The 21,712-nt window shown below is 32.6% G+C and overlaps 1 protein-coding gene across 1 annotated transcript; it reads right to left on the reverse strand.

The window, feature by feature from the left end:
- Positions 1-177: 177 nt before the first annotated feature.
- On the reverse strand, positions 178-16,268 carry LOC145014780 (histone-lysine N-methyltransferase EZA1-like). Its single transcript, XM_078973221.1, has 15 exons — positions 15,882-16,268; positions 15,265-15,371; positions 14,934-15,018; positions 14,626-14,784; positions 14,174-14,248; positions 2,660-2,765; positions 2,198-2,279; positions 1,961-2,066; positions 1,568-1,785; positions 1,262-1,393; positions 1,067-1,160; positions 912-959; positions 699-827; positions 422-499; positions 178-336 (listed from the first exon to the last, which is right to left on the reverse strand). Exons 1-15 carry the CDS (start codon positions 16,266-16,268, stop codon positions 178-180), a joined length of 1,965 nt encoding a protein of 654 aa, XP_078829347.1.
- Between the last annotated feature and the right edge of the window lie 5,444 nt (positions 16,269-21,712).

Raw genomic sequence — 21,712 nt, forward strand, 5'->3', positions numbered from 1 at the left:
TCCAAGTATATAGTTGTTGTTCTAAACTCTAATCAATGTTATGCAACACATTCCTACTTTTATGACCAACAAGAAACATTATTACACTTGCTCAAACCATGTCTAGTTCAACCAAAAGATGACCTCAAAAAGCTTCTCATTCCAACAACCAGAAAGAAAAAAAAAAAAAAAGTCTTTTTATAGATGAGATTGGTGCTTCTTTGGTCGAGGGGGTTTGAGAGCCCATGGTGGTGAATGCTGAGGCTCATAACAGTAATCATAGTAGAGCTCTGTTCCAGCTTCAATATGCTCTTTGGCAAATATGCCAACACGATGATCACCTCCCACCTTTATTATCTGCATGTCAATGTCAATGTCAATGCTTAGGTTCATAATTGGACCAAATTAAAGAAGAATTAAGACCAAAACAAAACATATATACCTTCGCATAACAGTTAGGCTTTGATGAGTGGTTGGCAAATTTCAGTTTGTTTCCTTTTCTCATGGCATCAATCACATACTGTGTGTGTGTATAAACAAGTTTCAAAAGCTAATTAATACTATATATATATATATATATATATATATATATATATATATATATATATATATATATATATATATATATATATATATATATATATATATATATATATATAGATAGATAGATAGATATGAGATAGTACACACACAAAGTCGTATGAAAAGGAAGTGCTTGCCTCAGCATTCAAATTGAAAAGGAAAGATGAGTTTATACGATCATATAAACTCCCTCGGACATCTGCTTCTTGATGCGAGATGAGTTCACCCGTATACTCTCCAAGATACTCATCTTTGCGGACAGAGTTCTAGGGATATGAAAATTTCAAACAAGTCATTAAATTTGTTATTTAATATAGGCAACATATATGGATGTTTACATTCCTCCTTACCTTTAGAAATACACCCCAACCAGCAACATCAGATTTACCCAAAAGGATCTGAACACAATTAATAAGAATAATTAAGTTAGGCATTATTATTATTATTATTATTATTATTATTTATAAAAGGAGATCTAGAGTAAGAAAAAGCATAGTGCTCTCACCCTTTGCTGCTGCCTTAGAAGGATCCTCATGTTACCACACCGACCTTCTCCTTTTCTAGGGGCTGAGGGCTCACCTAATGACCCACCACCACAACTGCAATATCAATAGTAGATTCACTCAACTATTTTTTTTTTTTTTAAAAATATTAATTCACAAAAAGATAAACCATGTATGCATATTAGATATTACATTACCTCACCCAACAATTTCGGCAAATATCTGGGTCGCATTCACGTGAAGCAACATAGCATGGGCATTTTAGGCTTCTACACCGACTCTTTGTACAGTGGCATCCCTTAAACCGGTTTTTGCACATTTTTGAGCACCTAAAAGATCATTTATTAGTCTCCGCAAAAGAAACACATGTAAGATGATTTGTGCATATACACACTTTGGTTTAGTTTATGCAAATGTGTATGTGTGTGTGATTGATGGATTACGTACTAGACTTGACAAACTCAGATAAATGTAAGAAGTACATGCTTAAAGCAGTTGCATACCCGCAATACTTTTCACAAGTAGAATTTTTTCCGCAAGGACATTCCTTTCCACACATGGACTTGCATTCACATGGAGTATACTGCTTTTTTGATCGGTTCTTTTCATAAGCAATTCGTCTCCATTTTGGTGGATGTCCAGACGACTTCAAAGAATACTTTATTTTCTTTGCTTTACCCTTACGACCAAGTAATTGCAATCTTGATGCCATTTCTTGACCCTAACACAACATAAATGTTGATGTTGTGAAACAAACAAAACTAAGCAATATTTGATCAATGTATGTCTTTTCTTTGCTGGTGTAATTCCATTCCATCTTTCGAGGTCTTTTGCTTCTTATGATCTAGTTATAGTGGACAGAAAGAAAAAAACCCAATAGAATGCAGAAAATAAACCTTATGATCTACACCGCTTCTCATATCGTTGCCTCCATCACACATGTAGCTGTATACTTGGGTGCAAGTTTTCAGTCCAGGAAGTAGGTTTTTTGTTATGAGACAACTGTAAGTCATCAAAAGGTTTATAAAAAGTTAGGAAAACAATAACTCGTGTATTAAGAATATATGAATGGCATCAAAACTTGAACCAGATCAGAAAACACTGCTAAATACCAACAACCAAGTTCCTCATACCTGTTTCTACCATATATCTGGAGTCCCTTCAAGTATAGATCTTTCTCAAGAGGTTTCCAAAATGCTTCTTTTTTACTAATATCTGTTGAAACACACAGAGAGCAAAACTAAATGTATCAACGAAGATAATGGCTTCCTTGCAGCTTGTCATCCATGGTTCAATTATGTTTGGTATGCTAATATCCAAATCTTTAGTTTTGTCATATCTCTATCTTCAGTTGCCATATTAACTGTTACCAGAATTAACACATTTCCTGCTTTTTTTAGGAATCTTCTTGTATATGATTAGTAATCTGTTTTGTTTTTTTCAAGCATCGTGCATGTTTGCTTTTGGACCTTGCATTTTTATGTATTCACGTTCTTTGTTTTGGTATCATATCATTTTATTAAAATTCATAAATGTAGTTAAGGTGAACTAGTTAATGCCCCATATATCACTAAGTTAATGTTCTGCAGTATGACCTGGATCAACACCTACTGAGGAGTCCTCAACCGGACATTTATTTGATGTTCTTGCATCAATGTTACTTGAGTTGGCTCTTTCTGGATACACCGTTGCAGCTTGTAACTGAAAAATATTATCAAATCATCTCAATAAAATATAACAATAAATGGTAATGAAAGATGATCATCTACTTAGGAAACAGAACAAAAAGACATAAATAGTAATCATCTAGGATTATTATCAAAACAAATCACATATAACAAATATATTGACCCTTTAATGGACCATACTATCACAATGTAAACACGCACTCCCTACTGTTATGGTCCTATCTAACACCAACCAAACGTCAAATCTTGTAGCTAAACACATCATGACACGCTGTTCCATGAGTCAAACAATTGTCATGTAAATATCACGTCTGCAATATTTACATGACATCATTTAAGATAGGTATGAGGATATGCAGGAAGAAAATGCAGGAGGATATTTAATTCATTTTTTTCTATATTGTTGTTGGTCTTTATCATGATTTGAGATTGACACGTTTATTACAACATATGGTATCAAAGGTAGGGAGTCATTTGGGTTGTATTTGTGGTTCTATTCAAATACTTTCTTATTTCTTGGAATAATATTTTAGTTGTGCATGCAAATGTTTCACTAAATGTTGGTACTTGTACATGTACTCATATAAAATCATATCTTGATTTAAGTTCTTCATTTCAAATTTAAAAACAGAACGAAGTTAGAGAATTCTGGAAATGATAATGGAAGATGAAACAAGGGGGACCATGTTCATTTGGTGGTTTATAACCTAAAAAGAAATTAGGAATGGACAATCACTACAATGCAGTCATCAATGGAAGAAAATGTGATAATATAAATTAGTTTAGAAGCTAGTTACAAAGGTATTTGGATGAAGTTGGATAATGTATGAAGGCTTTCATATTTACATAAACCTTTTTAATTATAGTAAAATGAAAGAATAAACCATTGTAAATTATTGTAAAATGATAGAATACACATTAGAGAGAACATAAGCCTTAGAAGTATGGAATGAAAGATAAAAAAAATGCATGGAGATATTAAAGATTTTAAACACAAAAATCTTATAAGAAAACACTCGTGTAGCTAAAGGCGGATTATTATACACAACAATTTACAACTAGTAAAACAAAAATTAAGAAATACTAAAAAAGCTACAAAATACTAAAGGAAACATGAAAAATGAAACCTAAAAGTTCAATAAGCATGAAAAATCAAGCTAGTTGTGAATTACTAAGGCTAAAAGTATGTGATGGAAAGATTATTAAAACATGTGATCGCTAGACCATTGATGACAAACTAAGGATAAAAGCATCATAGTAAGATTCCATGACGATAATACAAACTAAAGCATGTTGTGTCAAACTTTCATGAAACCAAAACCAAGTAAGTAATGCAATCTAATTAATTGGAATGCCAAGTGAAACATGATCATTATTCTTCATCGTAAAGTAATAAACACTCTAAAAAATGTTAGAACATCCAAAAACGTCAAGGAGGAACTTGGAAATAGCAAATAAAGGTAAGCTTTTGAAAATCCTAGCTTGACATATTTTAAGTAATTTTCATATTCATATATCCTTATAGGAGAGAATGAAACAAGTAAATATGATTAAGGGTGCAAATAGATGAGAATCAAGTTTTTTAGAAATGAATTTCAAATTTCCGTTAAGTCTATGCCATTTGTTAGTACAATTGCACAAGTCTCATATCATCAACATGAAATTTTCAAATGTTTTTCTTAGCCTTTCATCTGTATAAATCTTGTTCATATGTGATATATAAATGTTTCATACATGAATATTTAAATGATTAATTGTCTTTTTTTACCTTAGATAAAATGATGATGCATTTATACAGATAATACCTTCTATTTTATTATATTTCATCATATTGGCATGTGTTTTACGCATATTCCATAAAGTTTATTAAGCATGCTTAGTTTAACCATTAAATACCCAACATATAATATATGGGAAGAAGGAATATTTTGAAAACAAACCTTGTGTGAAAACCCTTATGCGGTCTTAATGGTTGGTGAACCTCAAAAAGTTTGACATATTTATATGTTTATGCATGATGATGAAGAAGGATGTAATATTCTCATTCATGCACTAAATTGACATGTCTTATGAATAATTTTTATTCATGAAACCTTAACATACGACTAAGTTTAATCTTAGTTATCTTCGTAGTTCTGGACGTCTAGTATTTGTCTATAATATATGACATAGAAAACAAGAGCCCCATGAAATTAAATATATTATTTGGTTAAAATAACGAGGTAAAATGATACGTAAGATAACTAAGATTGATACTAGACATTTAAAAAACACACAAGAGTAGGTAGTTCAAACATAAGCTATTTTGAATCAAAATAGAGCTAAGGGTGATACAAGTGATAGAACTTTATGTGTTAGCACACATGCAATCAATTGACCCAAAAAAATAATGAAAATGGATAAAGAAAGACCAATTAGGTTGTTTACTTCACGTAGTGAAAAATGAACCATGTTATCTTAATGATGCAATGAATTTAACAATATTTTTAAATGGCTCGATGTAATGCAAGAGGAAACACATATTTCTTTCTAAGAATCATACATGAAATTTTGATCCTTTATATAAAAGGGTCACACCACTGGATGTAAGTTGTATTAAGGGTGAATTTGATGGAAGGTACAATGCTTGCTTGGTGGTAGAAGAGTTTTCACAATTGAACAATATCAAATATGATCATATATTTGCACCATTTATGAGTCAAACATAAATTAGAATGGATTTGTACTAGCTGGATGTGTAAACTATGTTTCTTCATGGTGATTTGGAAGAATTGATATGAGCAACTCGAAAGATTTGTTTCTTATTAGAAAACCTGATTAGACATCCAAACATAAGAAATCACTTGATGGATTTAAGTTGTCACCAAGGAAATGCTATAATATATTTTATTTTGTTATATTAACTATCGGATTTAATAGTAGTGTAAAAGATACATGTGTTTATTATCTCATCACATAGAACATATGAATATCTTTACACTTGTATGTTAACAACATGTTAATAGTTTTCAATGAGTTTTTTTTGGGGTTTAACAAGTTAAACCATTCATTAAGTTTGAGTTTAAAATAAAAGGACTTTGGGTTAGCAAGGAACCTTTTAGGTATATAGATAGTTTGAGACAAGAACTAGAGAATCTCAAGCTCACAAAATGGAAAACGTTAAGAAAGTGTTATTGTGGTTTTCCTTGGATAGTAAGAAGGCTATATCTACACCATTGTAAGAACCCACAATTTAGGGACAATTTAAAGAGATTTGAATTTTAGCAAAATATGAACCAAAAGGGAAAAATGGTCATTTATGATAAATTTGTAAGTTTATGAAGCTATGACTTCATGAAAATGGATAAGATAAGTTAGATAAGTGAGTTCAATAGAAGAAATACACGAGAAGATGAATTTTAGCCAAAAGGATAAAATGGGAAATTTTATGTTTTTGGGCCAGCTTTGCGACTTAATAGATTAAGATTTGTATTAAGTCCATAAGAGGCGACTTAATAGAGTTGTAGAACTCATCCCCACCTTTGCATGGAATTGATATGTTGTATAGGTTGAATTGATCAACCTATAGCTTGATTATGATGTTGATGAGAGTGTCTATAAACTTTAATCAAGCTTTAGAAGTGATTTCCATGGTGAAATCAATCTATTCAAAGTTAGGGTTTGAAACCCTAGCTAGTGAGGACTATGATTGATGCATTAGGGATTAGATTATAATGAATTAGGTAGTATGAGATGCTTAATTCATTAGTTGGAATATGTTAAGAGTTTGAAATTTAGAAGATAAAATTATAATCCATTAAGTGGTCATTATGACAAAAAGAGTCAATAAGCTCTTACAAGGCAAATGTAACTCTTAAGAAACTTGATATGTGTAATCTAATAAGGGAAAGAATATGGATCAAGATGCATCAATCTAATAATGGAGCCAAGGATAATTAGTTTTCACTAAATAACAAGGTGATTTATAGCTCTCATTCTCTCACTCTCTAGATAATGATTATATGTTTTAATATATATATATATATATATATATATATATATATATACACACACACACACACACACACACATATATATATATACATAGAATATGCATGGTTGGATGAGAATGGTATTTGTTAAATACTTAAGAGATGCTAAAAAGAGATCAAATATGATTATATGCATTGTAATCATATAATGAAAAATAGGTATATGTAGATGATAATGGTATTGTGTAGAATACCTATGTAGATGAGATGAAGATATATATTAAGTACTTAATAAGTTAAGTAGTAGATGAGTAATAGAAATGATCTATTGATGAGATAAAGAGATAGAATGTCCATATGACTAATGTTATGTAAGGATATGGTGAGACTATATCACGTGTAAAGAAGATTTTGAGGTAGATATAAAGAAGAATAGAGCATAAGAAGGATGCAATATGAGATGATAAGAGGTGAGGATAAAGTATGAGAAAAGTATGAGACGAGCCTGCGAAGAGGCTAAGAGAGTGCATGAGATGAGAAGGCAAGCTTAGAATAAAAGAGTATGTAAAGAGAAAGAATAGTTGGATAAGCTCTAAGAGAAAGAATAAATTAGATTTATAGAGTATGAAGAAGATAAAAAATGTTAGAATATGTAAAGAAAAAAAAGATAAGAAGAAGAATATGATTACATGAAAAAAGATATAACTCACCAGACCTGTGGTTCGATGTATGTAGATTTTCATGTTTTATAGATTCAGCTGTTAGTCATTATATGAGAAGAGGAAAGAGCACAAGGACTAGTATAGATGTAGTTTTTACTTTTCGTGTACCTTGTTGCTGTAAATTATGTTTATGTTTTATTATAAACCCGAATATACCTTGGGATGCAAAGTGTTTTGTTTTTGAAAGTATAAAATTCCACAGTTTGTAGAAATAACTTTGATAATTCATAGATAACTAGATAAGAAAAGTCCAGGTTATTAGAATTGGTACCAAAGCTATAATTTAAGTAAATTAGGTTTGATATGTCCACACCTAGACTTAAACTGTGGGATATGAAAAAGAATCAGAGTATGAGTTGGTTTTGTGATAAACCATGCTATAAGATTTAGGTACATGGGTATAGATGTGTAGATAAAGACCCTATAAGTTAGAGGTTAGTAAGTAGACCAACCGCGAGGGTTTGTGTCAAGAATGGTCATTTTCCGAAATGACAAAGAAATGGGCTCTATAGTTAAAGTGATGCCAAGTGTATGTAGAAAGAATGATACTATGGTTATCATGAAAGGAATATATGTTACAGATGATGCGTCCTAGTAGACGGAAAATAGATAGAGTATGTATCCCTAAGAAGAAAATATGGTGGAGACTTAGAGAGAATGGGGACATAAAGAGATAAATATAGAGATGTGGAGAAAGAGTGTCCAGAAAGGGGACATAAAGAGTAGAAAGAGTAAGAGGGTTGGTATCCCCAGAGAAAGTAGAGAAAGATAGAGAAAGTCTAGCTTATAAAGACTTGAGGGTGAAAGACTATACTGCTGAGTACAGGAGTATATTGGCATTGCTTGAGAGCAAGTAGCAATGCAGAAGAGAAAGTCCATAGCTATATGCAAAAAGTATGAAATGTATGGGTAGAGCTTGCACCATGTTTTTCGATGCTATGGTGATAGCATTGACCAAAGATAAATTAGAAGAGAAATGAGATAGATGTGTAGATAGAGAGAAACTGGTGCAACAAGAGTCATGATTGACACTTAAGAGAAAGTTCATGGGAATGTTCGAGTGTTGCCATGTTAGGAACTAAGGAACATGAGAAGACATGTCAAGACTTCTGTGGAAGTAAGATGTAGACTTATGTGGAAGTATGTAGAGTAAGAGAAAACATTGGTATTGCGTCTATAAGAGAAAAAGAAGAAGATATGTGTCTTATAGGGTGGGAAGAGATAGACTTATGAGATTATATAGATATATGTGTGTATATAACACTTTCCTAGTAAGTAACTATTAGAGAAAAGAAAGATTGGAACTTATATGTAATAATGGATAATTAGAAAGAGAGTAAGAGGTTGCATAAAATGGTGGGAAGCTAGTGGACTCGTGAGAAGAGTCCAAGATTGGGTGCAGAGTCCCATTAGAGGATGAGATAACCAAGTATCATATATAAATGAAAAGTTAGAAACACTGGGAGTGTGTGACTTCCCGATGTAAAAAATGAGTAAGTATATGAAAATACATCTTTTAGATGTATCAAATATAGAGTAGGTAAGAAGAAGTATGAAAGTCATAACAGTTGGCTCATGAGCAGATGAAGGATAAAGAAGAATACCTACGATTTTTCATGTTCAAAATTTGGGTAGTGAGAAAAGAGATAGGATAATTGTGAATCAGGTAATGAAGTGGTAATATTGAAACTATATAAGTATGGTGTGTATGCGGTGTATGAGCACTACAGACACATGATACTTATTACGATTCAATGGAGTAATGAAGTTACCTGAGGATCAAGTGGTTTAGGATGAAAAGTGCTGGAATGGTAAATTGAGAAGAATTTACCATATAAGAAGTGAGACTTGGAGTCTCGTGAATAACATAAGAGTGTATGTGAAGGTTTGGGGTAGGAACACAAAAAGATTAGTGAATAGAAATGTTGTGTTTTCATACAAAAATTTAGAATGAGTGTTGAAGTGATTAGATGTAATACTTAACTAAGAACTTAGAAAAGAGCTAGAAAAGTGGTGGTGTTGCCACCTATTGTGGAGTTAGAGTAGTGCAGTCATAGTGGTTTGCAACTTACTTAAGAGTAGATATTTAAGATGTGTGTTTGAAACCACACTTGTGAGAAAAAGAAAGAAAAATGTGAGTTTATGCTTGATTGAGTAAAGTGGGACAAAAGGATGAAAAATGTTGTTAAGTATGAAATATGATTTCATAAGAGTAGATATAGTAGTAGATGCCCCTTAACAACCATTATGAGTAGATAAATAAAGAGAGTTTGGTAATTGCTTTGAGAATGCAAAGAATTGGAAAGTAGATTGCTATTTTGGGTTATGAGGTTAAAGAAGAGAATAACCTTATAAAGGAGCCATTACGTGAGAAATTGGCTAAGGAAGTTAAGAAAAGATTTCGAGGACGAATCTCTTAAAGGAGGGGGAGATTTTAAGAACCTAAAATTTAGAGAGATTTGACTTTTAGTCATATAGTGACCAAATGGGCAAAATGATTATTTATGAGAATTTTGTAAGTTTATAAGGTTATGATTTTATGAAAATGGATAAGATAAGTTTAAATCACTTAGATGATATTAGATAAATGATTTTAAGAGAGGAAATGCATGAGAAGATGCATTTTGGCCAAAAAGGTAAAATGAGAAATTTTATGTTTTTAGGCGAAGTTTATGACTTAATAGATTAAGCCTATATTAAGTCAATAAGAAGTGACTTAATGAGTTTTAGAAATCATCCCCACCTTCACATGGATATAAATATCATTGGAAACAGGTTTAAGACGAAGAAGATATGTACGTTAGAAGATTGGAAGAAAGTTGTCCCCAAGACTAAAATGGAATCAACAATGAGGTTTGCGGACCTGCAGCCACGCAACACGGAAAAGGACTTACCAAAACACAATAAGGGTGACGAGGTTTCAGAAGAGACTTCTCGACCTAAGTGGATGGCAACGTACTTTCCCGCGGCGTGGTATTATGGGGTTCCACGCCGCAGTAGCCAAAGTAGGTTGTTATGGGAGATAGTCATTGCAGATCAGTTAGTGGCTGACCATGACCAACTTACGCACACCATGGCGTTGTATGGACCTTACCGCGACACGGTTTCAAGGTCAAAACATGGGTTTAATAGTGTTAAGAGCTCATTCCGATCATTCTTCTTGGGATATCTATTGGGAGCAAAGAGGTGGCAATTTTGATGCCAAAATCATACCACGAGAAGCTAGAGACAGAACCTAACATGATTTGTCATCCTCTTTCCATTAAGGTATGATTTATCCAACTAGATTGGTTGAATTGATCAACCTATAGATTGATTATGATGTTAATGAGAGTGTCTACAAGCTTTAATCAAGTTTTGGAAGTGATTTCCATGGTGAAATCAATCCATTAAGAGTTAGGGTTTGAAACCCTAACTAGTGAGGATTATGATTGATGCATTAAGGATTAAAATGTAATGAATTAGGTAGTATGTGATGCTTAGTTAATTCATTGGTTGAAATATGTTAAGAGATAGAAATTTAGAAGATATAATTATGATCCATTGAGTGGTCATTGTGACAAAAAGAGTCATTAAGCTCTTAATAGGCTAGAACAAGTTTTAAGAAACTTGATATGTGTTTGAATAAGCCTTGAGCAAAGAAAATGGATCAAGATACATCAATCGAAGAATGGATCCAAGGGTAGTAAGTTTTCACTAACTTACAATGTGAGTTCCAACTCTTTCTTTCTTTCTTTCTTTCTTTCTTTCTCTCTCTCTCTCTCTCTTTCTCTCTCTCTAGATAATGGTTATATGTTATACATATATATATATATATATATATATATATATATATATATATATATATATATATATATATATAGTGTTAGATGAATACATATTATGAATACATGTCTAAAATCATGTATCAGAGCTTGTACGTTTACCTAGAGTATACATGGTTGGATGAGAATGCTCTTATGTATTTGTTGAATACATAAGAGATGATAAAAAGAGATATAATATGATTATATGCATTATAATCATATAAATAAGTATGTAGGTATGTGAAGATGCTTATGTTATTGTGTAGAATACCTATGTGTAAGAGATGAAGATAAGATTAAGTACTCAATGAGTTGAGTACTAGATGAGTAGTAGAAATGATGTGTATGAGTGAAGATAGAGATTAAGTACTTAATGAGTTAAGTACTAGATGAGTAGTAAAAATGATCTACTTATGTGATAAAGAGATAGAATGTCCATGTGTCAAATGTTATGTAAGCCTATGGTGAGACCATAGCATGTGCAAAGGAGATTTTGAGGTAAAGACATAGTTTGACAAACTAACTTTAGGTTTTGTTTCTTGCTTAGTTTGAGCCAATGCTTATGGTGGTTGAAGTAGCTCAAGTTGGGAGTTTTGGGGATGGTGGTACCGACTGTACCTCCAAGAGCATTACCCCGAGAATGAACGGGTTAAGTCTTTGGCCTTTCATGCGGGTTAGGAGAACCGCTTTCATCTCCTTATCTCTTTCTCTCTCGTACCATAGATTTAAGAACTTGTACCATATATATTGTTTTGTATATTTTTTTATTGAGTGAGTTGTCAAAGATGCTATTTCCATGTTAAGTATTCAGCTACTTTGGTATATGAGTTTTCCTTAGTTCGTCATGAAGCATATTGGCCTTAGACGACTATTTGAGAAATGCTTCCAAATATTGATTTAAAACGAAACGAAAAATGTTGTCCTCGCTCGACAAGACTATGAAATGGAATGAACAGTAGAGGAAAAAAAATTAATTTTTGTGGAATTTGTAGGCATCATGATCGTTATTAAAAGACATGTCCATCCGGCCCTAGACAAATGCATGTTGATCCATAATGGTATTTAATCGTCTAAGATTTGTTTAAGTTTTTGGTACTCTATTTTAAATTTGTCCCTTTTATATTCATGATGTTCAAGTTTTATGTGCTTTAGGTTGCTCTTACTCGATATATGTTAATGATATTTGATTATGCAAGATCTATTAAACTTTTTATTTTATTTTATTTGGAGCTGTTAGTATTTATGTTAGTCAATTTATGCTATTATTTTTTAACATCATAAAGTTATATGTTAAATGTTGTTTTTGCAAAATAATAAATTATAACTTTTCTAAATACAACATCTAATATAAATATAAATAATTTTATAAAAAATACAGTGACCTATGGACCTAATCAAGTTCTTTGCGATCATTAAATTAGTCCGTATGCTATTTTTTTATGTAATAGAATTTTTACACTCTATTGAATGCTACTTTCAGTATTTTGTATGTAATATAAATTTCTAAAACAAAGAAAATTTTATGTTGTATTAAAATAAAAAAGTTTATATGCCAGCATTATTTTGTAATATAAATATTTTTGAAGTTAAAGATTGAAAAAATATTTTATTTACGCACTAAAAAAATAAGTAATTAAATTAGAAACTAGTATGAATTGGTAAATGCAGTATATTTTAAAATGAAGTAAATATATATTAAAAATACTATATGGATGGGTGCAAAACTCATCAAATTGTTAGTGGAACAACCTTAAATCAAATTGGTCTCTTGGATTTGTTTGCATTAATTATATTTGTGTGTTTCTTGTGTATTAGTTAGACATTTGTACATTGGTTGATAGAGTTTACTTAGGTTGAACATTTCAAGTTTTATCCGTGGTGTTGGTCTTGATCACGATTTGAGAAGAATGGGACATGTGATATCCGTAAATCATAACAGATTCGATCTGCTAATTCCTGGTATTTGATTCATGACACCATTTTTAAACTAGTCTATCATAATAATAGCCATCGATCTTATCCCCCAACTTAGCTTCCGGTCCCTAAATACCATGCATAGGCTTAAAGTTCTCAACAGATCTCCTTATACACAGGCGTCAACTATCTAGCTCCCAGAGCTAGCTTTCCCAATCAACAACCCTATGTTCCATTATATATATATATATGTTGCTATATATCAGTAATTCTTCAGTGAGCTCGATCACTTGCCCTACCCATTCATTCAAGTGCTCAAAACGTTGCTCATTTCTCACCACCTTTTAGGCTTTGTTTTCATATGAATACACAAATGCAATGCATTCTCTCACTGCAGGTCTTCATGTCACCTTTATTGATAGAAAATGTTATATATTAACTAATTAATGTTGATACATCCGGTATTCTTCAAGTCCATTAGGGTGATCAAGTGAAGAAACAAGGAATGGAGACACAAAATTGTATCAGAAGAGGGAGCATGCATGGAACAAAAAAGATGCCTTTACAGCTGCATGACTTAGATGGACCTAATTTAATTAAAGCATAAAAGAGCAAGATGCAGGAATGGTGACACGCTGGAATGACCTCCAAGTAAAATTAGTAGAATCTGACTTCAAACGGACCAAATTAATCAATATAATCGACTTGCTAATTAACTTTCTAAGCCGAACGTACTCATCTTCAGCAACTCTAATCATGAATTAAGATTGACCTATTGTACCAATAATCACAGATATGCCAAACCTGGTCCAACTTAATACATACCATATTAATCCTGAAATAGTGGATCAATTCTGCTATATATATATATAGAGAGAGTATCTTTTCTCCCCAGTGCATGATTACGTGTTTGATGTTGCAAACAAATTAGAAGAATCAAGAGATCGAAGGTGATTCTGCCTTGAATTACGTACAACAAAAATAAGAAAAGTAAATAGGATTTCATACCAGCCGATAACACTGATCACTACAAGGTTTCTCGTCTTCCTGAGACTCATCAGGGGTGTACTGTTGTGGTTGCAACTGGCAATAATTAAAGCAAATGAAAATACATGCATCAGTTAATTATATATGCAGGTTGTGTCTGCTAGCTGTAATTAAAAAGGTTGCAGTACTTTTGGAAGGCCAAAAATGCTTACACGAGTGATAATGGGCTGGGAATTGCCATGGAGATTACAGTCAAATACCTGTGAATTTAATCGAGTAGCTAGAGAGAGTGAGGAGTATACAATTCATCAACCAAATATATATATATATATATATATATATATATATATATATATATATATATATATATATATATATATATATATATATATATATATATATATATATATATATATATATATATATATAAGACAGATATGAAACAAATTAAAAAAGCTAAGAAGCACAAGTACCAGACAAAATCGACAAAAGAGAGCATCAATAGAATCTAAAGCAGTAGTTAGACTTTTCTCCAAAAACACACTCATGGTGTGCTCAGCCTCCGTTGCTGCAGATACATTAGTTTGGTTTAGAGTTTCTTCATCCTTCTCCTTCAGCATGTTATACACCTCCTGTATCATATTCATATATATAAAACAAATACATCCAATAATAATGAAGAATTAATATCTCAGTTCAAATTATCTAGAAATATGTACTAGTAAAAAGTAGAAGTTGAAAAAAAGGAAATTGAAAGATAATATTGGTGCAACTTAATCACATTGATTTCAGAAGTAGTTCCACCAATGAAATTTTTCAGTATTGTAACGACTTCCTCGCTTAGTTCATATTCCTGGCAAACCATCCTGCAAAAATTAACAGGTAGCACTGATCGATCAAGTAAGTAATTAGAAGCATGCAATTGGTAGTTTCGTTTCCAACTGTTATAACTTTAAATGTAGAGCAGACAACAGCTAGCACAAGGACAAATATGTAATCATGAATGGTTGCAATTTTATGGGACAAATTAAGCGACTAATTTTTGCACCAATAACTATATATAAAACCAATGTTATTGGATCAATACTATTACACAGTTGAGAGGTTTTAACCTTATAATTTCTTTTTCGGCCTCAGAAAATTCATGTGGCTGATCTTCAGCTTGTTCAGCAATCGCTTCTGCAGTAGTATGATTGTAAATAGTAGCCTCACCCCCAATCTGATCATAGTAGTTACATCGCTTCCCTATGACTGATTGATCTTCAGTCATTCTCTCATTTCTGTAACGCTAACGCATATATATATATATATATATATATATATATATATATATATATATATATATATATATATATATATATATATATATATATATATATATATATATATATATATATATATATATATATAAGCCAAAAGAATTCATAAACAATAACTAATGTAGTAGAATGAAAATGATCAATGCTCAGGCATACAGATTAACGAAAAGAGCAATGATATGCATATATATATATATATATATATATATATATATATATATATATATATATATATATATATATATATATATATATATATATATATATATATATATATATATATATATATATATATATATATATATATATGGGTAGGTAGTTAAAAGGATCACATGTACATGCCTGGTCAAAAATGTCCAAGTAGTGTAAGGTGGTATTTTATGAATGACGAGCGGAAGCTTGGAAGTTACATGAATAGTGGCTACAACATCTTGAGTAGTGATGTTGTTATCTTTGTCGCACATAATTAATCCTTGACCTTTTCCAGGTACTACACAGAGAGGATTTTTAATCCTTGAGGAAAGCATTGTGCCAGCTAAGCTGCTGCGATTGCCATCAATCTCATCATCATCTTCGGTAGCTGTAGCACTTCTGGAAGCAGCTAATGACAAAAGCTGCGCGGCATCGCTTTCTACTCTCTTTTTGTTCCTCATGACTTTTTCCTGTGTAAATACATATAATAACTGATCATGCTTACTCTCACACATTCCACCCATAAAATTGTACTTATTTCTCATTTTATCATACATATACAGCAAACATTCGATCAGATGAAGAGACTGAAGAACAACGTACATATATACAGCAAAGCAAATTACTTCAAATTAAGAACAGGGATCGACTCACTTTAACAAAACCAACCCTTTCTGCTTGAATACGCTTTTTCAGTTTATTTATTTTGTATGTTACCTCATCCACCAACCCCTCTCCCTGCAAACAGAAGAGAATGATAAGTCACATCACATGGATGGCATGTTAATTAATATATGAATTCATGGAACGCAACAACTAAGCATCGATCACATGATAGCATACAACATTTCAGTGATCAATAAGAGCGATCTAGCTAAGACATATTAGAATGGAGATGTTTCCGCAGTAAAATGGAATCTTCAGCCAAGGCTAGCTATTAGCCTATTACAGTTGTAAATCAATTTTCAATTAACAATTCATTTCATCAAACGTACATTAATTCCACCTATTCCGAAATTAGAATCTAGATTTTACTTTCAGAATCTAACCGAAAAACACCAATTTTATAAGTTTGGTAGCTTCAACACGCACCTTCATATATACCTAGACTCAAATGTTTGACACACGGATAGAGGCCGATCATTAGAATGAAAACACACACACACACATGACACATTAATAAACATGCGTCAGCTATCGTCAATTCAATTATATCAAGGAACACGAAAATACATTCTTTCGATGGATGAAAATTGTATAGAATTACGAGCGATCGGTGCATTTCCGAGCACGCAATCAAATGGGTATTGAGAGAATCATGCGTTGTTTGTATAGAGAGAAAGAGAACAGACCGTAGATGTGGAGGAAAAGGTGGACTTGGAAACCATGATCACTGCGATAGGAGGCGGGAGAAGAAAGAAGACGGTGATCGAGAGGCCGGGGTGCTGACTGCTGAGTAGGGAGTGTTAATGTGTGTTATATATATATGGAGGACGAAGGCTTGCGGGTTATTATTATTTATGAGTCTGACCTGACGCCTGACGCCTGACGGTGTTCATTTGAAGTCTGGACCCTACTTGTAGTTGTCGGCCCACTAAACTCGGCGTTGTGGTCTACTCTTTCGATACGGTCAAGTTATTCTTAACGCATAACGGTCTAAACAGTTTAGTTTGTTTTTAAATCTTTTAAGCTGCTTTGCTCACACACCAGCATCAATGGTTATCTTCTCTCCACCACTTCTAGAGGAGATGGTGTTCCTCCATTAGGCCAAGAAAGAAGAAAAGCAGAAACCCCCCCACACGTTGCCACGAGGTGTTAGGCCGGTGGGTGTTCCCATTGCCTCAACGGCATTGGGTTGTCCACCTTCAGGCCCATACTGATTAGCCTTAACACTTAAGACCGGACAGAGTGGGAGCGGAAAATAGTTTCCCTCACTCTTGAACATCACTCCTTAGCTGAGGGAAACATCCCACAGGAAAGAGATGGGGGGAGAGAGTACCGTACTATCTCTTCATGCTATTGGATAGTTTTATATATATATATATATATATATATATATATATATATATATATATATATATATATATATATATATATATATATATATATATATATATATACCTATTAAAAAATTATAAAAAATATATTAAAATTCATGGTTTTTAATTCCCTACAAAATAAGGGTGAGCAAAAACCGAACCGCAAACCAAAAAAACGAAAAAACCGCATAAACCGAAACTGAAATGAAAACCGATGGTGCGGTTTTTAGTTTTGTAAAAACCGAAAATACTCGGTGCGATGGGGTTTATAGTCTCGCAAAAACCGCAAAAAACAAACCACACCGCGCATATATATATATATATATATATATATATATATATATATATATATATATATATATATATATATATATATATATATATATATATATATATTAAATGTTGATATTCGTAAGAATCAAAAACTTACGACAATTAAAATTTCTATGAATATAAATATCTATCTTATCTATATATTTTTAAGCATACATTCAGTGGTATTTACAATAACAAATAATGTTTATGACATTTTTTAACATCTAAATATGAAAAGTACTAGTGATATAATTTCATTTTTATAAATACATTAATTGATATTACCGTATGTACTTGTGAAACAAATATTATATTAAACTTATATTATATTCAAGAATTAGAAACATGTTGGATGAGTGGTTATGTAGTTTGATTTCAAACCGAGAGGTGGTGGTATCGGTTTATCTCCAATAAATGATTAGCACTCTTCATTTGAGTCAAAGTAACTCGTTGAGTTACTTGAGTTTTAGTAAAAAGGCAAAAAAAAAAAAAAAAAAAAAAACCGCAAAAAAACCCGCAATAAAAAACCACAAAACCGAACCGCATAAAACCAAAAGGTGTCGTTTCTAAATTTCAAAAAACCGAAGTTGTGGTTTTCGGTTCGGTTTTGGCCAAAAACCGCACCGAACCGTACCATGCTCACCCCTACTACAAAATAAGTATAATATATGTATAAATATATTTTTAAAAAAAATATAAAAAAATAGTGAGGGAAGTTTCCCACCAATTTCTTAGGTTTTAGGTGAGGGAAAGAAAAATAAGGGAAAAAGTGGTGTGACCCACAAAAAATGAGTGAAACATTACTCCCACACCCTCCTGTTAACACTTAAAAGACTTATTTTACAGTGAATGTTCGTTACCTTCTAGTTTTTGCCATTCGACCAAAAAACTAAATTATTTAAAAAAAAAAAAAACTTTATTTGGGAGACCATATTTTAGTTTTTTTTTTCTTGAACTATTATTGTTGTCATAATATTTTAGCTTTAAGTTTAAATAAAAAACTTAAAATCTAAAAACTACATCATGTAGTGTTAAAAAAAAGTTATTGAGTATTTTTAATAAATTTTTAGAATTACTTTTAAAAATATATTTACATATTTTTCTTTTATAAATAATTTCCATTATTCTATTTAAATATTTCAAAATCTTCAAATTATTTTTGCCAAACATTAACTCGACAAATAAAAATTACAACTTCCATGTACTAATTAATTTTGTCAAATACATCCTTAAGAGACTTAATATTGTTTATTTTTATTTTTATTTTTTTTATTTTTTATTTTTTTTTAAAGTTAAAACCATTACATTATTAATTGTTTATCTAAAAATTCAGTCATATTTCTAACATACTCAATTACGAAACTGGTCCCTGTGTTTAGTTCAAAATTGCTACTTTGATTCAAAAAGTTTTGGACTAACACAACTGGTCCAAAATTTTGATTTTGTTATGAGTTTGGTTCAAAATATTTTAAAATTAGACTAAACTATAAAATTGGCCCCTATAGTTTCATAAAAACTTTGGACATGGAAGGTTCAAAATAAGGAATTTTCCGTGATTTTGGTCCAAAAAAACTAGAAAAAAAAAATACTTTTTTGCCCTTTTAATTTCTTTTGTATATTTTATTATATTTATTTTAATACTTTATTAATTAAAACTTAAAAACAAAAAAATTGGGCCCACCAACCAACCCCCACCAAACAATCCCTTCTCTCTTTATCCCTATTTCTCTCCAACCTAACCTGCCAGGTGTCTCTTCAGTCTTCATCTTCAAAAATATCTCCAATGGGACCATCTTCTGCCTCTATCCAAGCCTCCACCGACGACAATAACTCAATATCCAATTCCTTAGCCACTCATTTGCTTCCAATAGATCTCTTATCGACAATTTCTCTGATCGACAGTGGTTCAATAATCGATTTCTCTTATTGTTGCCATGATTACTGTAACACCACGAATCCAGAAGGCTAATTAAGGAAAAGAAAATCTTCAATCAATAGGCCAACTCGTTGAGTTCAATGGTGAGAACTCAACGCATTGGAATATTTGGGCACAGAGAATTTAAAGAACCAACTCGACGAGTTGGACAGGGTTTGGGAAACCCTAGATCCGGAATTTTGCACCCTATTTAAACACCTTAAGCTTTAGGGTTTGGCCTCATTTCCAGCCTCCATTGTCCAAACCCCAAACCCCGAAACCCTAAGCTATTTTTGGTGATTGTGAGCTAATCTTGTGCATTCTTGTTGAGTTTGAAGAAGAAGAAGCTTGAAGAAGGAGCAAGGACGTGTGTGAGGAGAGTAGATCCAGGAGTTGTGCTTCATTTCAGATTCATCTGAGGTATAAAGCTTCAACCATATCCATGGCATGTTTAGATCTAGTTTTAGGATGCTTCTTGCTTATTATGATCCAAATGATATGATTCTTGGGATTTGGATGTCCCAAGTGGAGAACACTTCAGATCTAAGGTCTTGAGGGGTTTTCATGGCATAAATGTGCCAACTTTATAGCCATGGAAGTCCCATGCGACCCCTAAACCTTCATTTTGGCCTTTTGAGCTTCTAATGGCCATATATGTAGATAAAGTTTGAGACTTTACATGATCATTTAGTCCCTTGAGTCTAGATCTACGACCTCATGGTCTATCTTGAAGTTTTGATGGCTTTTGGAGTTGGGTCTAAGCCATTTTGAGTTAGGGTTTGAGTTTTATGCGTTTGGGAGAGGTCCTTAATGGGTAAAGTTGGAAACTTTACCCTTCCAGATGTATTTCCAGCTTGAATCCAGAAGACAGGGTCATGTTTTGAAGAACAAGGACTTAATGCATTAAGAAGGGTCGGAAGATTGATGAACTCGATGAGTCCATAAGGGAACTCGGCGAGTTGGTGTGGAATGTTCGCGGTTCTGTTGAAGGAACTCGACGAGTCCATACGGGAACTCAACGAGTTGTACTGGGAAAGTCCCGTTTTTGTTGAGAATGAGGAACTTGGCGAGTTGGATCACAATATCGCGATTTTGTGATTTACGGGAACGACTCGACGAGTTGAGTCAATTCTGAGTGTTGACTTTGAATTTGACCTGAATGTTGACTTTGACCTTGACTTGACTTTGACTGAGGTTGACCCTGGGAGGGTTATGAAGTACGAAATGGATTCAAAAGGGTTGTTCCATGTAGGGGTTGGGCCCAATTTAGAAAATTGGGCCATTGGTGGGCTTTGGAAGTCTACTTAGTCTTGGACTAAATTAGATTAGGGTTAAAATGGCCATTTTACCCTAAGAAGGATTATTGGTTTTTGACTAAGTTTTATTTTGGTAATGATATCTCAAGGAGTCGTCAGAGTAGCCGTTAGATATTCCTTACCGTGAGATTCTGCATTCAGCTTTGCAAGGTTAGTTTCCTCTTGTTTGAGCGGGTCGAAGGCACCAATGCCGGCCCATAGTTATGAATGTATGCTTTCCAGATTACGGTATGATGTTGGGTCGGGCTCGAGGAATGCTTATATGTATGTTCCGGACTACAGTTCGATATCGGGCGGTGCCCGATGAATGTGTGCATGTTTAGTTATACTTGTTGTCTGTGTGATACTTGTATGTGTCTGTTAGGAAAATGAGTGTGGGTATATGCCCGTATCTCACCACTAGCTGATTGTGGTAGAGGTTCCATATCTCTTCATTATCAGAGTAGGAGCGAGGCCCATGATAA

This window comes from Lactuca saligna, chromosome 9 (genome assembly GCF_052625555.1).
Source record: "Lactuca saligna cultivar CGN05327 chromosome 9, ASM5262555v1, whole genome shotgun sequence".
NCBI classification, from domain to species: Eukaryota; Viridiplantae; Streptophyta; class Magnoliopsida; order Asterales; family Asteraceae; genus Lactuca; species Lactuca saligna.